At 36.7% G+C, this 23,405-nt stretch overlaps 1 protein-coding gene across 2 annotated transcripts in view; it reads right to left on the minus strand.

The window, feature by feature from the left end:
- SLC12A1 (solute carrier family 12 member 1) overlaps positions 1–21,534 on the minus strand; it is an 85,940-nt gene extending 64,406 nt beyond the window's left edge. The window contains exons 1-6 of one of the 2 annotated variants that reach the window (XM_006085997.3): positions 21,508–21,534; positions 19,557–20,176; positions 9,467–9,601; positions 9,243–9,318; positions 3,630–3,725; positions 1,729–1,868 (exon numbers count right to left, since the gene is read on the minus strand). In XM_006085997.3, coding sequence (XP_006086059.1) covers positions 1,729–1,868; positions 3,630–3,725; positions 9,243–9,318; positions 9,467–9,601; positions 19,557–19,973 — 864 coding nt within the window. In that variant the 5' untranslated portion in view covers positions 19,974–20,176; positions 21,508–21,534. Of the gene's footprint in view, positions 1–1,728; positions 1,869–3,629; positions 3,726–4,249; positions 4,346–9,242; positions 9,319–9,466; positions 9,602–19,556; positions 20,177–21,507 lie in introns of both variants that reach the window. The other variant, XM_006085998.3, reaches the window with a different exon arrangement.
- Positions 21,535–23,405: the final 1,871 nt, after the last annotated feature.

The raw sequence follows: 23,405 nt of genomic DNA on the forward strand, positions 1-23,405 counted from the left end.
TAGCACTAAGTAAAAGTATGTGTAGATACACATATCATGTATTGTTTCAGAAGAATGACTAGTTATTTTTGTGTGTCAGAGAAATTCTAGAGGAATAAAAATTAGTGTTTTCCAAAGTGAATATTGGAATATAAGTGCTATTCAATTAAAGAACAAACTACACAAAGCAGGCAATGCATCTCTTGAAGAGAGCATACCTTATGAACTGTATGACCCACTCATTTATTCATCTAATTTTAAAATAAATATACTGTTATCAATTAAACTCAGTGAATGCTATCACTACCACAGAAAGAGGACTAGAAGTTAGGTCATATACCAGCTAATTCACATGCACACATATATACCACCTAGATGGGGCACCTAAACTAGGAAATGCCTAGTTTTCTGCAGTGGGTTATTCTAATGTTTGGAATTTCTTTCTCTTTGTAAACCTATAATAATAATAGTAATACAGTAGTCCCCCTGCCCTTATCTGTGGTTTCCCTCTCCATAGTTTCAGTTACCCATGGTCAACCATGGTCCAAAAATATTAAATGGAAAATTCCAGAAATGGAAAATTCCAGAAATGAACAATTCATAAGCTTTAAATTAAGTGCTGTTCTGAGTAGCATGATGAAATCTTGTGCTGTCTGCTCTGTCCTACTTAGGATGTGAATCATCCCTTTGTCCAGTGTGTTCATGCTGTATACACTACCTGCCTGCCTGTCAGTCACACAGTAGTCTTCTAGGTTATCAGATCAACTATCACGATATCTTGGTGCTTTTGTTCAAGTCACCTATTCTACTTAATGGTTTCACAGTGCAAGGGTAGTGATGCTGGCAATTCGGACATGCCAAAGAGAAGTCAAAGTTGTAGAGAGCTTCCTTTAAGTGAAAAGGTGACCACAGTACAATAAGGTATTTTGAGAGAGACCACATTTATATAACATATTATAGCATATTCTTAGAATTTTTCTATTTTTGAGTTATTGTGGTTAATCTCTTGTGCTTAGTTTATAAATTAAACTTTATAATAGGTTTCATATGTATAGGAAAAACATAGTATATGTAAGGTTTAGTACTATCCACAGTTTCAGGCATCTACTGGAGGGCTTAGAACATACCCTCAGTAAAGAGGGTGGGACTACTATATTGCTGCTGATAATAACACTCATTATTTACTGTATGTTATGCAGTATTTCATGTACATTATTTCATTTGATCTGTACCACATTTCTATAAAATGCATAGAAGAGTATTAATCCATGTTAAAGATTTGGAAAACAAGATTTAGATGAATAGAGGGATTGGTCCAACAGCTGGTAAATGTGAGAGCCAGGATTTTAAGTCAGATTGTTTTTTTATGCTCACCTGATATTTTTCCATTGATATTTAGAGAGTGGAAGAGAGAGGGAAAGAGAGAAATACCAATGTGAGAGAAACACACTGGTTGGTTGCCTCCTGTACAAGCCCTGGCCAGGGCCTGGGCCTGGGAAGAGCCTGCAACCGAGGCACGTGCCCTTGACTGGAATCAGACCCGGAACACTTCAATCCGCAGGCCAATGCTCTAGCTTAAGTCAGTTTTAATGTCAAGCCTAGGGCTCCTTCAACTATATCCAAGTTCCACATTCTGCAGAATAAATCTATTTCTTCTCATCTTGCCATAATAATATGCCCTAATGCCCTGAAAAAGCAAATTAAGCCAAATTATTTTGCTTGGATAAAAATAGAAGAGCTTTTACTTACCTTAAGAAGGTCTACCACAGTCTCAGCAAATCCCACCACATACATAGCAACAGCCACTGCATTGGCAAAAGCAAAGATCAAGCCTATAGACCCACCGAACTCCGGCCCTAAGCTCCTGGAGATGAGATAGTAGGCCCCACCTGAAACAGAAACAACATGCTTTACATGAGGAACTGCTAAGGGATTTAGTTTATTTATTTTATAAGGGATTTAGTTTATATGGGAAAATAATTCTGAACATCTGAGAACATTTAAAATATTAATTGTTCTAATAAAAGATTATATTTCTTAATAATTTTAGGAATCTATGTCACCTTAATGAATAGCTTAAACCTTCCTTGCACTTTGTATATTATCTACAATAGAGCTATCCTGACTCATTAAAATCCAACTTATTGAAACCTAATTAAACACAAATGTTACAAACAAGAATACAGCAAATGTTACCAAAAATGCTTTGTCTTTTATAAAATTTCATTGAAAAGTTCAAATCAATAATGTAACTCAAGTAAAATTTTATATCTGAAATTTCCAAAAACAGGCAGGGCTAGCAGAAAATGAAATAGGTGAAGTTTATCATTGCTATTCTAACTCTCTTTCTGTTATAATTTTCTGGTACATAATTGCTGTGTGAAAAAGGTATCTGTATAGTTCTGTGTATTATCCACTCTATAAGTCATACTTGTTTTTTTTAATGTTTTTAGTTCAAGAAGGCATGATTATTGCCAAATATCTCTATGTGTATGGAGCTGACAAATGGGAAGAAAGGTAGGGAGGGCTTGGAACAATTACTTCTCCCTTGGACCTTGAAAAGGTAGCTCTATATATGGCTGTGTACTTCTGTGCACATGAAATACTGAGCTGGATTAGTTAACTGCTTAAAGGGTACTGAGAGTTGTCAGTGAAGGTAAAAAAGACTAGATGTTGAGAGGCCTGGATAACTTGATATTATCACAGACCATAGTAAATTAATAACTTCCTATACTAAGCTTGTCTTAGAGGTAGACAGAATTGGTAGGGAAATGACATTGAACAAACGTATCTAAAAACAAAACAAATTATCTTTACTTAAAAGAAATTTCCTCCACTATATTCACTCCTGTGGGTTAAGGGGTCAAAGTCCTCTCTGAAAATGTAACCTATTATCTAAGTGGGGCAAATCCCCATTATTTCCTTTGTCCATATTACATTAAATAATTTGGCTAGCCAGTTACTTAGGCTTGGTCAAAATGAGAGCCACACAGAAATTATGAGAGGAGGTGTGTTGTGGGTAGCTCAGTGTTTTAGAAGCTCTTGGGTGGGGAGACTTGGGTAAGATACCGAAATAGAAACCCCGAGGAACCAAAGCAGAATGGAAGGGGGAAGAAAGAAGTTAGGACATTGATCAACTTTGGGCACTTCGTTTTCTGTTTAGGCCTGCTTGTTCCTGGATAATTTGAAAGAATTATCTTTTTTTGTTTGTTTGTTTTTCTTTTTAAAGATCTTCTCATAGCTGTTGGACACTGGAAGCATAGTGTTGAGGAAAACTCTGAGGACAGAGTGGGAAGTTTCAGCAGTGACAGCTGGGCCACTGGAGAAGACCCATCCTGAGGGGACCTGGGAGAGAGCCAACAGGGCTTGTCTAAGGCACAAAGAAATGCCTTCTTTCTAGACACCTGGTCACTTTCTACTTTATAAACATGTTCAATCATTGGAAATGGGTTGAAGAAATCTTTTCTGGAGATTTCTTAATATTAGTTGAGAAGAACGTTGCCTTACTCCTTACATTTTGGGTTATTTTGTCTTATTTTAAGGCTTTGGAGACTAATTATCAATATAAAATTTTTACTTCCAACATTAAATCAACTCTAGTTGTTAATTCATAACCAAGCTTGCAGTCATAGGTAAATAAATCGGCTTACCTCCTCTTACTACTCCATTTGTGCAAATGGCAGACATGGAAATACCTGTGAGTGTTGTCACTACCACACTCAGGCCAATGATGATGACTCCAAGACCTGCAAAATCCCCCAAGAAAAGTGTTTGGCTCCAGTACTTCAAGAAGTCCCCAGTACGTCAGGAGGCAGCAGTCTGCCTCTTGTCACAGAAGGTTCAGTCTCCGCATGAGAAACCTGAAATGTTCTAAAGAATCCCATTCCACGAAGATCCAGGAAACACCTGAAATGTACTAAACTTTAAAATGGAAGCTGTGTCCAGGAATGATTTTCCAAGAAACACCAGGAAGAGGAGTGCAGACCAGCCTGAAAAATAAAACATTTGCCCAAGGAAGTTGAGCACCTGGAAACCGGGACCTGCAATGTGCCAGAGAGTCCGTTAGAGAAGAGACCACAGCTGGTCAGGAGTGGCCCAGGTCTATACTCACAGTACCTCATGTTTCCTTCAGCATCCAGATCATCCAAAGAGTTAGCCAGGCTTCAAGAACATTGGGCTACTTCCTTGTTCCCATTAAAAAAAAAGTATATAAAAAGTTTTGCCTACCCGTAGTAAGTGATGAGAGCATTAGATATCTTAGAAAGTTTACCTCCACGCACAAACCCGTTAGTTGCTATTGCAGAAGTTGACAACCCAGTAATAGAGGTTACCATGGTGGAAAGAAGAATTATGACAACTCCAAGACCTGTTAGCAATGAAAGATAAAAGATAGCACATTTTACTTTTCTTCCTTGGATTCCGTATGGCCACAAACTGCACGGCCTTTTGTTTAAGTCTTCATGTCCAAGCCTTGGGCCACAACGGAGTTCCTTTGTGCTAAAGAGAAACTGGTTTGCCTGGCATACAGATCAAGGCAGAGGACTGCTCATTACGATGAAGGATGGTTTCCAAAAGTAAACACAATCTAAACTGCAGCCCTGGAAAGGAAACGTTGACTTGTGCTGATGTCCTGGGAGAGAAACTACCCTGGCTGTGAAAAGAGAAAACATGACATTTGACCTTCTCTCTTGCTTGAGAGGAATGAATGAGAAAGTTGGAGGGTTGACAAAGGTTAAATCCTTCCCCATTCTTCTTGCATCTCTCTTGCCTGAGGAGGGGCTGGGGGGGAAACTTGGATTACCTTTAAAAACACTCCAGAAAGGTCAGTGGTGAACTATTTGAGCCTGTGTTGCCTTTACCTTACAAATGATCATGCGGGTCACAAGTTTAATTACCTCCTCTGACATATCCATTTGTGGCAATAGCAGAGGTGGATAAACCTGTGATAGCAGTCACTGTCACGGCTAAGCCGATGATAATCACACCAAGACCTCAGTTGAGAGAGGAAAAATAAAGGCAATTAATTGGTGGAACAATCCATTAGGTCATTTGCATAAAAACCAGCAAGTCTAGGGGAATCACCAAAGGACCACATTTGCGTTAACAAGGTGGCCTAACAATTGCCACAGAGTAAGTGCTCAGTTCTGAAGTTTTCTGTCAATAGTAGCACAGATCCTACAAACTCAAGAGCTAAGATGCGGAGTGTGAAGTTGAACACAATGAAGCAACTATGGCTGGTCAAAATTTAACATGAACCTCACTGATGATGATGATGAAGTTCTAAAGACACCTATACACATAGTAATTGGTCTATACCAGAAGGTGGTTCTCAACCTTCTGGCCCTTTAAATACAGTTCCTCATGTTGTGACCCAACCATAAAATTATTTTCGTTGCTACTTCACAACTGTAATGTTGTTACTGTTATGAATCATAATGTAAATATCTGATATGCAGGATGGTCTTAGGCGACCCCTGTGAAAGGGTCGTTCGACTGCCCAAGGGGTCGAGACCTACAGGTTGAGAACCACTGGTCTATACAATACCAAGCTGTTAATATAACTAAAGAGTAAATGTTCATCTTTCCAGGTAACTATCTCTTCATATACATTTGGTTGTGTAGGAGTGGGAAATTAGATACAATCTAACAAATTGTTCATCTGGCAGGTAAGTAATATGGAAAGAACCAAATTGAACTACTTTCACTCACTGGCTATGTGCCTTCTAACAAGTTAATTTTCTGAGCCAAAATGGCAGTGAAATGAGAAAGAATGCATGTGTCAAGTGGCCAGCATTGTGCATAGAACACAGTCCACAATCAGTGGCAGTGTTTTGTGATCTGATCCACAATAGTCATAAATAGCTATTGCTTATTAAAAACCTACTCTCTATCTAGCTATGTGTTAGACAACGTGAGAAATACAAAGAACAAATAAAATGAAGAAAGCTGCCCTCCAGGATCTATGGTACAGAAGTCCATGACTACGAGAGGGAGAGTGGTAAACCAGAATTCAAAGGAAGGCAAGGGTGCCCTCAGCTAAGGATTATTTTGAGCTAAAGGTAGTTGAAAAGAAGCAGATACTTCCCTCTATTTGCCTAAACACAGGACATAAATTTGGAAAGGTGCCAGAGACAAGTCTAGACCATTATCAGCTGGAATTAGTACCAGAGGAACATAAACTTATCTTTTATTAGTTCCTCCATATATTTGCCTTCCCACAATTTGCCACCCTCCATAAGTGTTGGCAGACTCTCTAGTTCCAAGGATGATTAGAAGGGTAATCAGCCAAGAGAGGTTGTGATCTCTCTGGACATTCCCCAGGAGAAATGGAAGTCTAGGGAGATTAAGGGAAGAAACAGGAACACCCTGGCTCTACCATAGGTCTCTAGGCTTTTTACAGGTGCAGTAGGAAGAGGCTAATTGTGGGTAAAACATGCAAACTCGGACCATATTGCTTTGGCACCTGTACATTCTTAAGTGTGGTGTTCTAAGAAATAGTTGCACTAAATTTTTTACATCTACTGCAGGCTTCCTGGGGTGAGCATCACCTCTTCATCACTATGTAGCCTCAGTTCTTTGTGCCTCTAAAAGTGACTTCTTTTGACCTTTTGCACAACATTTTGCTCTTGACTTAGTTTTGAATAAGTTTGACCAAATGTTTAGCTCACCCCAACAACTATACAGAACCATATAGTTTGCATTTCAGGGTATTAAACCTACTCTGATTTTATTTCCTTACCCCAGTTTTCCCCTTGCCTCTATTTTCCCAACAATTCTTAATTTATCCTTCGGCATTGCATACATTTCTGTAAACCATATGAAACCCTGAAATAAATTTTATTCATTTAAACAGTGGAGGGATTTGTTTCTCTCTCACAAACATAAAATCCCAGGCTAAAAAGTAAAGTAGAGAACATTTAGCTCATAGTTTTCTCAAAGTACAGTCATCTAATCATCTATTTCAGAAAATGCCTGGAGCACCGATTAAAAATGCCCATACTTAACTGAGCTTGATCTTTCAAAGTGAATCCCTGGATTCTACAATTTTATAACTTAACGTCCCAGGTGATTTTTATGCACCCCACAGTCTGAAAACTATTGCACTATCCTCAGCCTGTCTCAATTTGTGCCTGCCTATTCAGCAAGGTTCTTTAGCATTATCTTCAAAGAATTGATTGGGAAACCATTAATCCAGCTCCCTAATTTTTAGATGAGAAAACGACCCTCACCGAGTACAAATTACTTGCTTCTGGTCATACCTGCTTTTCACACCCTTCTTCCCTGCCTGACAGTTAAGTTTAGGGGAAACTATTGGCCCCAGCCACAGTCTCCAAGGCAGAGAAGCACAAGGAGATGGCATTATTGGCTCATTCTACCATTTGCTTTTGGGGACAAGACAGCCAACACTCATGACTCCAGAATGGTTACCTAAGGGCTACAGTTAGTTACTCCTGGCTCCAGCTTTCTTCTGGCTTTCTTCCCAGGGTCTGGGCTTAGAGTATTCAGGTTTCTTCTCCAAGCTATCCCCAGAGCAAAAAGAAACTATTTGTACTGTTTCTTTTCTTACCCAATTAAGGGGACTCAAATGGGACCCAGGTGGTGACTTAATGAACTCATTGAGCTTTAAGTTTAGAGCAAAGGCCAGTAAAACTGAGTAAGCGTAGTAATAAGTTTCTACTACTCACTAAAGTCTATTGTCTGAGAATTAAAAGAAAGGGTAGTGTAAAATTTATTTTAACAGCCATGTAGGTAGAACTCTATCTCTTCTAAAGTAGGATTGAACTATTTAAGTAAAAGGTCTTTATTAAAACGAGACTGATGTCTGAAAGCATGATAAGCAGTTTAGCAGAAGATAGGATTCTTCCTCTTTTACAGTGTTGCAATAAACATGAAACTGGATTGACTGTGAAGAGTAATGTAAGATCTGATTAAAGTTCAGATTATAGCCCAACATATGGATGTTAAATAAACTGCATTAAAAGGAATTACTTTTGCCCTTGGCTATGCTCACACCTCCAAACAAAGTAATGTTTCTTGATGATCTCAATAAGTTACTAATCTGCCCTTAGAAACCTAATTTTGCATGAAACCCTGGAGCAAAAACTTGGCAATATTAAGATGCAGATTTTCCATGGAACAGCATATACTTAGTTGGGACCCTGCGGCTGTAAGCATTCATTTGACATGCATCATAAAGCCAGCAAGCAGCCCTTTGTCAGGAACCCAGCAGTTGCCAAACATGAAACATGGAAAAACTATGGGAACAGGTTCCAGTTTTTCAATTTACAACCCAGCCCTTTCTTTTTTCCAAGTTAGTCTTCTGATGATTCTGAGTGTGTTTTGAGGAGCAAAGGTATTAAATAATGACCAAGTACCTTTTGAATGAGAAGTGAGATACATTCTGGAATAGTATCTGAAAGCATATCCAAATGTCTATGTTCTTGATACTAATGATTTAAAAGTCTTCCCTAAGAGTGAATCCACAATGTATTTTCCATATATAGAGTAGAACACCATTATTAATTTTTATCACATTAAATCAGGAACTTTGATAAAATTCAAATACATTTTTATATAAATTTTTTATTAATATACTTTCAATAAAAAGATTTGCCACAGGAAATAATACTTTAAATAGAATATAATAAACATTAAATCATCACTCATAATAATTTCAACAACATTCATTTTCCATTTAGAAAAATTAGCAAGAGCTATATATATGATCTCAGTCGTTTTATCTATCACTGTAAGCTTCCATCTGGCAATACTTTATTAACCTTTGTTTTCTTACTGCTGATACCTGAAATGAACAGAATTATTTTCTTTGGAAAATGTTCAACAATTCAGCATTTTTATTAGTCAGGTCACATTTTCTCTTGTTTTCCTCAAGTTATTTTTTACTTAGGGAAGTTTTGCCAATAATCATAAGGGGGATAACTCTGATAAATGTCAGTATGTCACAAATATGAATACTATTATTTAATATGAATGTGTATCTATATACCTGTACACCTAAAACTCTATGAAAATGTAGAAATATTTCCTTGAGCGCTTATCTGGTTGGCAAACCGGAAAATTCCAGTCTCCCAGGAGTTAATGCTTCACCTTTCCTCTGACAAACATGTCTAAGAGGCAAAGCGAGAGTACAAATGCTCTTCTGTGACCTTCATCTCACATTCAGCATTAATGGTGAACACAGACTGCTTACTGAGCTTAAAATTGACATAAAACTTTATATAAGAAAGGGGAAAAGTGCTTACCGATTCCAGCTTCTCCAACAATCCAGGAGAGGCGAATGAAGAGCATGACACCCCAGATATTCAGCATGCACCTTACCTGTGGATGGAAGGATGTTGAAAGGGACATGAGAAGTGATAGTGCGGCCAAACACAGGTCTTTGTAACCCTGGTGTTCAGGCCTTGGTAACAGTCTACTAGAACAGTGAATGGATCATTTTCATTTGTAAACAGAGGAGGTTTCTCACCAGCACACCTTTCACCCATCCGAACTTCACAGCCCCGGATTTATCTTCTTCTTCTTTGTTCTCAGCTTGTTCATCTCCAGGCATCCCATCACCGTTAGCAACCCTGTCAGTTGAACCTGGGGCCACTGCCACATTCTGCATTTTCACAGAGAGCAAAGACATAGCACACGGTCAACAAACACACGTTTCCATAAAAATTTCAGAGCAAATCAAAACAATGGACATAAACTTAGACAAAAAATATAATTCTAGACATTTTAAGATAATGTCTGCCCTGGCAAGCTGAAGGCACCAAGATGACAGGTGTGGTGAGCAATCTGTGCACCACTTCTACTGGTGAGAATATTACCTTACAGGAAAATGACCAGCTTTTGATTTGTTTAGAACACAAAAGGAACAGAGAGAGAAGGGATGCAATAAAAGAAGGAAAGTCTATCAAGAGTAAATGAGGGTCTTTGAGAAGACTTGATAAGAGAACCTGAAAGTTAAGCTTCCTTCACTAAAACAGAGTACCTGGCCTTCCTTCCATTACCCTCTCTGGGATTCATTTTATTCATCTAAAATAATGATAAAACTTCTCTACTCACGTCAGAGTATCTTTAAGAAGATTCAATGAATGGATACAGATTTTTTCTTTTTAAGAAAAAGGTTTAAAGGCATTGTATGGCTATACAAGAATGCTATTCCTGTAGGAAAAATTTCTTTTTGATGAGATATGCCTTTGCCTGAGAACTGTGGACTGTGCTATTAGTATTGCACAGAAGGAAATAAGTCTCATAATTAGAAAGATTGGCTGAGTGTGAAATGAGAAGTAGTATAAAAAAGCTGAAAATATTTATTTATTTTTTTATTTATTTATTTATTTATTTATTTTTAATTTATTTTTAATTTATTTTTCCTATGGCCTAACTTTGAAAAAGACCTTCCTTATTTGTTTCTCTCAAGAATAACTCCCTAATTTCTCTTTTAGGTATGACTTTTATTAATTTCAGAAGCATCCACTTAATTTAGCCTATCTGGCACCTACCTGACTCTGTAATGGTTAGACTATACCCCATTGTGCTTCCCAAAATCAGTGTTTCCCAGTAAGGGATCCCAAAATCAGTCTTTCCCAGTAAGCGTTTTGAGACCATTAGGGTAGTCTTTTAATTCAGCACTTAATTATTATTAAAGGACAACTTTATTTGTTTAAATGTTTTAAAATTATTTAAGCCTAGAATGATATGTTCTGACATTACCAGCTAAGAGGTCTTGGACAAAGGTATCCCCTGCCCCCTAAAATGGAACTGGCATGAAATAAATATTCCATATTAATTATAAAGACTTTATTTGGGGGCCAGCGTAGTTCTTGCCCTTGCCATGTTCAGGGATTCTTGCTGCTTGAGCTTTGGTGTACCATTAGCCTACACACTGTAAACTGGCTCTAATTTAGGCTGTTTATTCAAAATGAGTTTGACTTCTTGTCTCCTTCTTCCAGCATATTTTTTTTACTTCTCTATGTAAGTGAGGCTATTTCCCAATTTTGTTCTCGCATAAGACTTTTTTCATGATACTAATGTGACACTTGGGTAGCCAATGTAATATAATACAATAAAAGTCATTGTACGTCAACTAAACTGAAAAGAAGATGGTGGTGTTGGTTATTTCTCCTCAATGTCAACTACGGGCCTTATACATCAGGCTATTGATAAGCACTACTGAATCCATAAAGGGGACTTGAAGGTCACCTGATATCTATCACTTAAGAGCAGACAACTTAGTTCCTCATCCGTTCTTGCTTCCTATTTCTTTTCTCTTCCTCCCCTATCGGGTATTCCCTTTCTCATGCTTTCCTTTGTACAGGCCACATTTCAAAAGGGAGAGGAAAGGAATAAATCCCAAGCCAGATTATTTTATTTAAAGACAGCATTGGAAGGAAAAGGTTGAATAAAAAAGGATACAAATTAATAGTTAAATTTAATTATGAATTACCTGGAGTATATATCTTAAGCATCTTTAAGTCCCTATTTGCACAGATAATTGAAAGTCGACAGCATATATTTACATCAATGTAAGATATGGATAAAGGAAGTCCATGGAGGTGGAGGCTGAACTAACAGGACAGAACCTGGCGCTGTGTTCTAGCTACAAATGCAAGTCATGCATGTAATTCACAATTTTTCAGTAATTAATTTTAAAAAAGTAAAAAGAAATTAGTAAAATAACATGGGTTTAGATATGGATCCTTAAATTTTAAAAATATACTTAATTTCTGAAGAATATCATATTTCTAATACTTGCAATGTAAATATTCATTAACACCTGTGGAACCCCACACGGTAGATGGGTGAAACAGTTGGGGTTGTTCTCCAGTCAATTAAAAATTCAACTTCTCCCTGAAAGGATTCTGCAAACACAAGGCAGCTGAGTGGGTCAAATGTAACTTTCATTTTCTACAATTGGAAAATCAATGAGAACAGAGAATTGAGAAATGTGTTAAAATGTCCATGACAGTTGAAGAGATTATTTGGTTAGGAGATTCATTTATTGACTTAATTTGAGAAAAAACTTTTAACATTGTCAATAATCTAGTTAATCAAGATCCCATGGCCAGATTAAGAAGTACAAATTGCCAATTATAAAAATAGTCATGGCAATATAAAGTACAGCATGAGGACTATAGTCAATAACATTGTAATAACTATATATAGTGTCAGATGGGTGATCACTTCATAAGGGGTATAAAAGTCTGAGCACTATGTTGTACACTGAAACTAATATAATACTGTATGTCAAATATAATTGGAAAATAAATTAATTTTTAAAATTGTTATTTAAATGTTAATATGCTTTGGAAAAAAAAGATCCCATGGCCAGACCATCAAGCAGTTACTCATTCAGGGCAAAGGCAATTTCCTTTTCCTGGATTAATTGGGGATCCCATGAGACAAAGCCTTAATCACTTGCTTTACAAAGGCAGTCTTGGGAATAAAACCCATGTTTTATGATTAAACCTGAACTTGAGGGTCTGGTCCAGGAAATTGCTTTGCTCTCTGATGAACTCTGAGGGTAACTGTGACCCTTAGATCTGGATTAATGAGAATACCAATGGCTGTAAAAAAAAATCTTACAAAGTAGGTTAAAGGATGAATAGAATATTAATATTTCCTCTTAAATGAACATATCTTTCTGATTGATGCCCTTCTAGTCAAGTTTAATAGTTCTTTAACTTATCTCTCTATCTAAAGCAAAAAGAATCTTCTATAGGACATGTCAAGGAAATCATCATATATGGAAATTAGTAAGGCAATAATTTTCTCAACTATTCCGTCAATGTAAGAAATATAACCCTCCCTTAGGTAAATATGTTCAACCTGCTAAAGTTTCAAAATTTTAAATATATTTATACCTTAGAGGGGGAAAACCCCTGCAATGTATATATTTCTTCTATTGACTTTAATGGTCTGATAGTAAATTTATAAGTACAGAATCTATTTCCACTGCTCATTCCCAGAGTTGAGAAACTGCTGCACCATATAAACTAGAAGACTTGGAATCCAGTTTGGGCTATGCAATTAATTCAGGGTGTGTCCCCCAGCGAGTTACTTAACCTTTCCTGGATATTGCAAATGAAGATACGTCCACTGGGTTTTCTGGAAATTTTACTTTGAAGTAGTTTACTTGAAGGCAAATTCATTTTTCTATGTTTGCTATCTTCCTGTTCTGACATGGCAAAGTAAAACTTGGTTTCCCTTCTTAATAAATGCCTCGTTTGCAAGCCCAAACAGCAATGATGATAAACTACTGAACAGGACTTTGAGGGAGGGTTTGTGGGTGGTCGGTGGCTGTGGCAAGCAGACTCCTGGCTCCTGCATGTTCTTGGGACCAACATCTCAAAGACTAATAAAAGTTTTATGCTTGCTGCCTGGAACCAGTTTTTCCCTTCATACTTGGAGTTAATTTGTTTGTTCACACTCCATTACCATAAATGATGACCCATAACCTTTATAAATGCATTTTAAATTGCATAGCTTTAGGGAATGATTATTTATTTACTAAGAGTTTTTACCTGTGCATTAAGTATTCAGAGAAAGTAAAATAAAGTGCGTTAAAAAGAAAGAAGGAAAATAAGACCATTTGAAACAAACTTTGCTCCCCTAATACTAATAAACTAGTAAAGCTTCAATTGTATATAGATTAAGGGGTAAATGAAAAAATAATAACATATTTATTCTTTAACTTCTTACTAGATACGTTTTCAAGTTTTTAGCCTTTAATCTCAGGATAGTAGAAACTTTAGACCATCATTGAGTAGTTTCATAAATATTTAGGCCTACATGATACCCTCCCCATTATTTTAAAATATTTTTTATTATTGAAATATTTAAACATATGTAATAATAGGGAGAATAATATATCTCATGTACCTATCATTCAGCTTCCATAATTATCAACATATGTCCAATATCATTCCCTAGACCTCTTAAACTGCTGTCACTGAATTGTTTTAAAATGAATTCCTAAGGACCAGATAATTCCTAAGGTTCATTTCAGAATTAAAAAAACACACAACATGATTCTAATCACATTTGTGGTTCTTAATAACCAATATTACTATGTTTGTACATTTATAGCCCTTTGTGATAAAGGGGGATATTTTAAATTGTGAAAATCACATTTGTGGTTCTGTACAGAGATACAGAGAACAAATTGATGATTGCCGGATGGGAGGGTGTGGAGGATGGTGAAAAAGGCGAAGGGTATTAAGAAGTACAAACTGCCAGTTATAAAGATAGTCATGGGGATGTAATATCATAGTATATATAGTCAATAATATCATAATAACTGTAGGGTAATATCCTGGTGATCAACCATAAGGTATATAAATATGTAATCACTGTATTATAGACTTGAAGCTAATGTGATATAGTTAACTATAATAAAAAATAAATTTTAAAAAAGGAAATAAAAAGAGGGTTTTTTTCTTGTTCTAAAAGTTACTATAGACTATGCCTCTAACTCATACCAATGGAACAATTTATAGTCACAGTATTTTTACTACATCTGAAAAACACATGGCTCACACACAAATGGACATATTTTTGATAACTTGGGCCAACAGGGAGCTATATGTGATAAACCATGATAAACCAGAATATGAAAATGAAACGAAATGATGCTTAGTATTTTCCAAGTATACTTTAAAGGAACTCCTATCTATCACTGAACAATTTATAATGGAAAATTAATCTTGTTTGTTTGTTTGTTCCCATAGAGTATTTTAATAGTAAGAGCTCCCGGTGTGGCCTTGGGTACTACAAACTCGACAGGTATTAGAATGAGCCCTTATTTGCAGTTTAACTCCAACAAATATTTTAGGGGTAGCTTCTGGTCATTCCTGGCCTTAAAGGCATTTATTGCCTCAATTTTAATGTCTATTTTATTTGCTTGGCGATATGTCTAATAGCTCCAATTTGAATGCTAAAGTTCCAAATTTGAACTTTGAAACACTTTAGAAAAAGTTGTTTTATAGGGAACACATTTGTACATTTTAATTGTCCTTTTTCAGAAGATAAGCATTTCTACATTGACTTCTGTGGTTTAATGCTTAATTTGACTACATATCCTTTATTTCTACCCATAGCAATGCCATTTGACTTATAAAATTTTAAAATCTCTTTAACTTGCTTTATACAGAAGCTCTTATAAATAGCTAATAAATGCTTTTAATGGTGACAATGAAAATTGAGATCTGCAATTAATTCTGTAGGGGAAGCAACATAATATCTTGGCGCAGTCCCCAAAATAAGAAGGAATTGGGATCTCCTGCTCAACCCATGACTGAGGTGTGGTTTCTTCCTTGTGCCCAAGTTCCACCAGATTCCACCATGGAATGAGCCGAGGCAAAGGGCTTATGGGAGAGTAGGCTGAGGATGAAATATGTAATAAAGAGCATGGACTCTGGAGTCCTGTAGGCATGGGTTCAACTTATCAGCCTGTGACCTTCAAGATAAAAATAACTTTTAAAAAAGGAAATAAGAGGGTTTTTTGACCTTGGAAGTTTTGAGTTCTCTAAGTCATCGTTTTCTAAGGTCCATAGGATTTTATAACACTTTCATCATCTATAAAATAAAAAGGATAGTAGTACCTAACTTGAAGAGTTGTTATAAGGATTGAATGAGAATTTGTTAAAAGTGAGCATTCTACCTGATATATATATATCATATATATATAATAATTCTCAGTGAAAAGTTTGTTATTATATATCAGTCACACTTAATGCTTTTATTCATACATTTGTTTTAGTTGCTAACAATCTAATGACTCACATATGAAATCATTCTATGGACTTTGTTTAGAATCAGTGTCTAAACAGTTGGTTTCCTTAACCATAATATTTTTATTTTTATAGTATTTTATACATTTCATAGACAATTTATTTCAATGACATGAGAACAGTGATTTTGATAGAAAGGCTAAGTATTTTCCTGATTCCTTTGTAATTATGTTTTTTCTGAAATGCTAACAATGGTAGTTAGTAAGGCTGAAAAGGAGTTCCATGAAAAGATGGCCATAAGAATTACGGTGGATACTAAAAGTGGGATTGTTTTTACAAAGTAAAAATACTAAATTAATCTTTGCTAGATGTATAATATAATGATCATTATAAATGTTTTGATATGGGAAGATCTCCAAAGTATATTGTTTAGTGAAAACAGCAGAGTGCAAGAGAATGTGTAAAATATGTCCTAATACATGTTTGAAAAAAGAATATGGACAGAAAATTTTATATATATATATATTAGCATAAAACATTTCAAGAAGGATTTATAAGAAACTCTCAGTAATGATTCCCCTGAAGAGAATAACTAAAGAGTTACATTAGATAACAGATAGTTCATTAAATATATTTAGTACTTGTTAAATATTGGATAGATGTATCGTTTACTTTTTAAATAAAAATTTTAAATTAGCTAGTAGCTAGTATAAAAATTACCATAATCATTATCAACATTTTTGAGTTTCTATCCATTGGAGGCAATATGCTAGACTTTATATGCATATAAACATTAGTATTCACAAGCATCTTGCAAGATCAGCTGAAGTTATGTAGTTTGTATAATACTACAGAGCAAGTAAGGGATGCACTACTCTTTTTTCTGCTTTTAATTAGAGTTTTCATAAATCCTTAATTCATAATCACCAGTATAGGCATTTAACTCTCTACTATACAGAAAATAAAAAGGATTTCTTCAACTATGATAGCAAATCATTGGCATAACAAATTCTGTCAATATCTACTCCTGCTAGAATTGATACTTAAAACAAGATCTTTCAAACTTATTTTTTATTTTATCAATTAGGACAAACTTGTATTTTTTCTTTCTGACTTGGGAATTATAACCACAACTAGCACAACATCCAATTGGTTTCTGACTAAATATGCTTTGCCATTTAGCATAAATGTACCATTCTTAAAAGGCTTTTTAAAGCAATATAATAATGGATACAAAAAGATCACCAAACAAGTAATATGTCAATTACTTTCCACTTTTAAATTAAGTAAACACTATCATTTACAATTTTTTTGCATACAAAAAATCTGTGACATATCTGAGTATTATCATATAATGTTTCCTCTAGTTGGATTTGAGAAACTACCATAAAAAATGTCAAGGACCACAAGGAGGTGGCAGTAGAGTTACATTACATTACATTGCAGGGCTTCATCTTTTATTTGGGGGTGTGGGGCAGAGAAAAGCCGGGGAAATAGTAGTAGCAAATTCACTGGGAAGGAGAGAGGTGAACTGAAGAAGGCGCTGCAATCAAAGGATATCACAGGGTAGAACACATGAGAAGGCAGACTTATCCCTACAACTTTAGTGGTGCTACAGTGATCCTGGCTACAGGAATGTGCCCACTGTAGTTGCTGTGGTTGTATTTGAATTCTGCTCCCAATTTGGCCCTGTGGATACTTGTGTATGATTTAATCAAAATGAAGTACCCTAGATAAGTAAGGGTCAAGTTCATACAAAGAGTAACTTATTGCTGTACTAATTCAGAATGATTAGTCAGGGCGTGGGACCTAAACCTAACTTTTAATTTATTTACTTTGCCATTCCTTTGTAGGTGAGAAAAAAAATGCTTTGAGTCAAAGTTAAGTCCTCAGTCTCATTTTATCTTTCCAAAAAGAATATGATAACCCAGCTATCACATCTGTCAAATGCAGCTATTGCATTTCTACTGAATCAAATGGGGTTTTTTAACAACGTTGTTCCCCTGAGTTATTCTTCCTGTGTATAAAGATTTACATGTTACAGCTTTAGAAATTGTAAATAAGCTACTCTTCTCTCTCCAGAATTTCAGTCCTAAGAACAATGTGAGTTTACTCCATTTCTTTTTTAATAGAGTTAAAATTTATTTTCTTTTATTGTTAAGTTGGGGAAGGGGGGTGAATGAGAATATTCAAATTTTGATCACAATTTTATGAAGGAGCAGCTTTAAAAAAATATGTTGTAGAGTGTGCTGGAATGGAATTTCAGGTCTTTTTAAAGAGGACTTTGGCTCATTTTACTACTTCAAAATAAATTGAAATTTCTTTATAATGCCCTAAATTTCTCTTTCTACCCCTCCCACATTTTGGAAACCCCTTGTACACTCTTTTCTTAGCCTTCTTTTCCCTCTTTCCTCTCCCTTTTTCTCTTCTTCTCTCCTCTTCCCACAAGTAGAAAAGGAAAGTGACACCTCGGTCTGATTTCAAATTGCCCTCTTCTCAGAAATCTTCTGGGGGGTTGTCACTTTGTATGACATTGCCACATTGCTAACTCCTCTTGATTACAGCATTAATAGCTCAGAGAGTCTAACTCATATTTCTATAAAGAAAACAGCCACGTAACAAAGTGTTGCAGATATAGTACACAGATCAAGTCAGGTTTGGTGGGGAGAGGAGACACGTACAAAGACAAAGTTCACAGCATGGGCTTGTTTCCCCCCCAAACCCCCCCACCCCACCCCTCCACCCCCTTCCCCCGCAAATCACTCAGTCTCTGGTTGTAGAACCCAGAGTCGGGGACCTTATACAATCACGGGGAACAAGTTTGGGAGATGGGTTTCCTTGGGAAAAGAAGAATGAGCAGAAACTAAAAGGAGCTTTTCACCTTTATTATCATCTTTCATGAGATTGGTATTCCTAGAATCCCCAGAGTAGGTGATCATTTAATAAAAAAAATGGTTGAACAAATGAATGAATGTGAAAGAAATTGTTCAACCAATTTTTTCCCTCATCTCAACACTTGGGCAAGAGAAAACTATATTGGATATGTGACAGCTAATTATTCTTCTTAGCAAGTGATTATATCGACAAAGAATGATATTCATTCCCAAATGTGTTCCCGAAGACCAGGAAGTGCATCAACATATTTTAGAGCAGGTTATGGAAGAAGAAATGGACGAAGCTTACAAATGATTTGCTACAAGATTAGAAAAAGTGCTGCCTTATGTTTCTGGTAGATTTGGGAACTGTGGCTATATTCCTTAAATAATAAAAAGTTTAGCCACATCTGCTGCTTCTGTACTTAAATTTAATTGAGTTACTTTTATATGTTTAAGTGCACTCGGGAGCCTCAGGCAAAGCTTTGAAGAGGAAGGGATAAATGCTGAATCTTATAAATCTCTGCTGTCTCTTTAAAGAATATGGAAAATACCCATGTGCATAAAGGCTGGTACCACAGAATTAACTACAGCAAGCACCAGGGATTTTTTTTTTTACAACTGTTGTAGAAGCATTTATCCTAAGGTGAAATCAGCTTAGTATTCAGTTTGACATGTTTAACCAAGTGTGAATCGAGTAGACTACAATTGTAAACAACCGAGGACATATTGCCTAACTTTCAGAGTCAATTCTCTAGTTTTCTTTCCTCAGTCAGTAAATATCTGTGGGACGCTTTTGTGTATTTTCTGCTTATTGGGAACGAGGGACAGTCGTGTAAGTAAGATGGACAGTTTGGAACAGACCTCGTCATTGGACGCTTCTACATTCCTAGTGCTATGAAAGAACAGGAAATCGCCTGAAGGAGGAAGGGAGGACACCTGCTTGTTCTCTTAAACTTACCTTTGCAAGTTGCTCGTGAATTTCAAGTATGCTGGGTCGATTGGCCTTGGGCCCGCTGAGGCTGCCGGTGTTGCGATAGTACTCGATCTTGGGGACAGCATCCATGGTGTTGTGGCCAAAGGTTTGTAGGTAGTATGTGTTTGTGTGAGAATCATAAACATGAAAACTAGCATCTGTCTTAGTAGTTTCTCCGTTCTGGAGGAAATTGTCATAGCACTCCTGTTTCCCAGGCCTAAAGCTGATTCTGAATCTGGTCTGGGCTTCATCCCCAAAAGAGGTTTCCTCATAATGGGGAGGGTCGCTGTTATCCGCTGCGGCACTGCTCTCATGGCCTTCATTTATGACATTAACTTGAAAGCGATTGGTATTACTGGGCGCTGAGTCCAGAAATACGTTGGAAGAATTGTTCAGTGACATCTTCCAACTAAATTTTCTTTTTTTTGGGGGGGGGGGAACTCAGCTATTTACTTTATTATTGCTTTTTAAAAAAAATTATATATTTCCTCCTCCAAATAAATACTAATGTGTTTACATTAGGGAGCTCCTGACTTTTGTTAGAAGAGCTCAATAAGTAGATTCTTGATGTATTTCCTATTTAGTCTTCACATTGTTCTTCAAAGCTGTCATTGAAAGAGAAAATTAAACTTGGTCCAAGTAATAGAAATATATTTAAGTAGGAATGGGGGTGTGAGGGAACAGTGTTCTTTCACAAGACATATATTTTTGAGTTAATTTCATTAAAAAGTACCTGTCCAGGAACCTTAATCACCTGAGTAATTAAATCCCAGGATAAATAACCAGGGATTTAGCAAACCGAATTTCCAATAGAGTCATTAAACTGTTACCTGTGTTTGTAGTATTTGCTTAGACTCTGTGCAGTTGGATTCAATGAGACTTCAGAAAAGATCTAACTACTGATTTAGTGCAGTAAGAGCTGATGAGAACATTCTTAGCCTGAAACACAGTTCATCGACAGTACTAAATGTTGAAACTGCAGGGTATTTTTTGATTGATATCTATATAATTAAATGATAAGTAAAATTTGAAAATATTTAATCTTCTAAAAGTATATTCTTGGTAGACTTTAAAAATATGTACTGTCAAGACGATGTCCCTCTAAATCAGCGATTCTCAACCTGTGGGTCGCGACCCCTTTGGCGGTCGAACAACCCTTTCACAGGGGTCGCCTAAGACCATCCTGCACGTCAGATATTTACATTATGATTCATAACAGTAGCAACATTACAGTTATGAAGTAGCAACAAAAATAATTTTATGGTTGGGTCACAACATGAGGAACTGTATTTAAAGGGCCAGAAGGTTGAGAACCACTGCTCTAAATGATCAGCTTTGTTACTTGCCTTCAAAATGTTTGATTTGCTCAAAAATTTGTCTGTTTTACAAATGCCATTATAAAGTCTTAAACATAACATATGACTAATCAGGGTAAGGACATAAATCACAATCCTCAGTAAAGTCGTATTCGATATTTAGGTTAAATAACCATGCTTCTCTGATTCCCCTTAATTAAATATTCTGACTCTTCACTGAGAAGTTTATATGTGACTCTTAGATAAGCAGAGTATTGAATCATTTTCAAAATCCATGGCATAACCCCATCTTAGCGCATTCTTACTTTAGAATAATATCCTTTTATTTATACCTTAAAATTTGTCTTTTCCAAGAAAGTATTAAAAAGATAAGTACAAAAACTTGCCTCTCTCCTGAAATTAATAAAACTATTTATTTGAATTTAAAAAATTTCAACTTCAACTCGCAAGTAACCTGTCCTGGGGAAATCCTAAGTGACTCTGTTGTCTCTTCAGTTTTTATGGAATATCCCACTTCTCTCTATCGTTCTTGATATCCTCGCCCTTACTCCACTCCTCAGAATCTACTTTATGCATAATATTAAGTGGCATTTTACCCTGCCCAGAAATGTTTAACTCACCACCGGAGCCTTTTCTCTGGAAGCGTAACCTGCTTCAGCATCACCCAGGCATATATGGGGCACTTAGCTTTCAGCTCAGAATCTTAGGCTTCTTCTTATTGGTTAGAATCTTCCTTGAAAGAGATGACTGAGCAATGATTGGCCTGGAATAATACAGTAGGTCCCGCCCAGTCATTAGCCCTGAGGAACCTTAAGTACTACATCAAATAGTAACTAGTAGTAAACCATTAATCCTTTTAGATAGAAAGTAAAATAAAGTTTCTTTAATTCATAAGGGGAGTTGTGTTACTCAACAGCAATTATCCAACAAAATACGAGCAGTGCATTAGTTGTTTGGAACTAAATAAATTCAATCCCATCTTCTTATTTCACATGATTCTTAGTGACCTCCTATTGTTTGGCATGTGCAGAAAATGTAGTCCTCCAGAGATAATGTCTATACATTGTAACTAGAAAATGCTATTTGAGATTATTTTATCTTGCTTATCATACATATCACTTTGACTTTCTCTGCATGGGATTGAGAGTACAGTCAATAATTTATTGCAAATATTCCTACGTAGTAGGAAAACAGTTTCAAGAAGAACTGTAGCTAAGTTTCCCAGTGGCACTGCTAAAGGACCTTTGGGAAACATTTTATCAAACTCGGATTTTGAGTTTTGTAGAGGGAAAGGTTTGGCTCACATCTGGGAGGTGGTAATTATTAAGACAGCACAAACAATTCCTCCCTGCAGGTTCTGTCACGGTTTTCAACTGCGAAGATTGAATGAGTCCTCCTTGTGTTTTATCCGGAACTATGCAAGTGAGTTCCAGTTGCCTGAGCAGCATGGCTGTGGTGTGGTACAGGGAGTGACAGCAAGTCTCTGGAGTCAGAATGCTCCCTTCCCATCCTGACCCTGCCACTTCCTACCTGTGTGATCTCTGACAAGTTCCTCAGTCTCTTTCTGCCTTTATTTTCTCATCTGTAAAACGCGGTTGTGGATAATAGTGCTACCTACCTTGTGGTGGAGTTGCCGGGGTCCAGCCCCAGCGGTCCAGGGGTTCCCAAAGGTGTGGACGGAGTCGGCGAAGAATGTTTTACATGGAGACAGCGTTCAGAACTCTCTAGCTCTCTTCAGTCTCCGTGGATTTTCCTATGCCTGGCTGAGGCCACAGAGAAAGATCCCGAGGCAAACTGAGTCTTTATTTTATAGTCAGAGGTAAACAAGGTAGTAGTTTCCATAGTTACACCATTCTTGTGAGTTTCACTTGTTTTGGCCATAGTTACACTGTTCTTGTGAGTTTCACTTGTTTTTGTTCTTGCTGCACTTCCCTCAGCCCATTAGCTTCCCAGATAAGATCTAGGGAGCGTCATAAGGTCAAGGCTAAATATGCTAGGACTGTGCCCTCTAAGCTGGGACTTGTTTGTGACTTTGCCAACAGGTCAGTCCGAGGCTTAATCCTATATCGGCTCCCCACAGTGGAGTTATTGTGAGGAATAAATGAGTCAATTTGTGTTTATACTTAGCGTTCGCTTTTACTATTTTAGCAATATTTTCAATTGGTGACTTTTAGCCACATCCAAGATTCTGGGGTGAATCATTAGAGACTGGGATAGATCCTATGCCTACTAAAATAGGGAGAAACAGATGCCAGGCTGTACAAAGAGGCCTAGAGGTACCTAAGTGAAACCTCTTAGATGCTCTTAGGTAAGTGTCATGCTAATCAGTCAGGCCAATGTACGAGGCTGTACGTTATTAGAGACAGAATTGCAAGTATGTACCTATAACTCCTTCTGCTCTCAAAAGGCCACTGGGGCAAGGAATTTGTCTGCTTCACCAAGAGTTCTGACTCCCCAAATAGAAGGTAGTCAGGCATAGGAATTAGTCACATTTCAGATTCAGCTAGGTGGGGCTGGT

The sequence above is a fragment of the Myotis lucifugus genome, unplaced genomic scaffold (assembly GCF_000147115.1).
Source record: "Myotis lucifugus unplaced genomic scaffold, Myoluc2.0 scaffold_23, whole genome shotgun sequence".
Lineage (NCBI taxonomy): Eukaryota > Metazoa > Chordata > Mammalia > Chiroptera > Vespertilionidae > Myotis > Myotis lucifugus.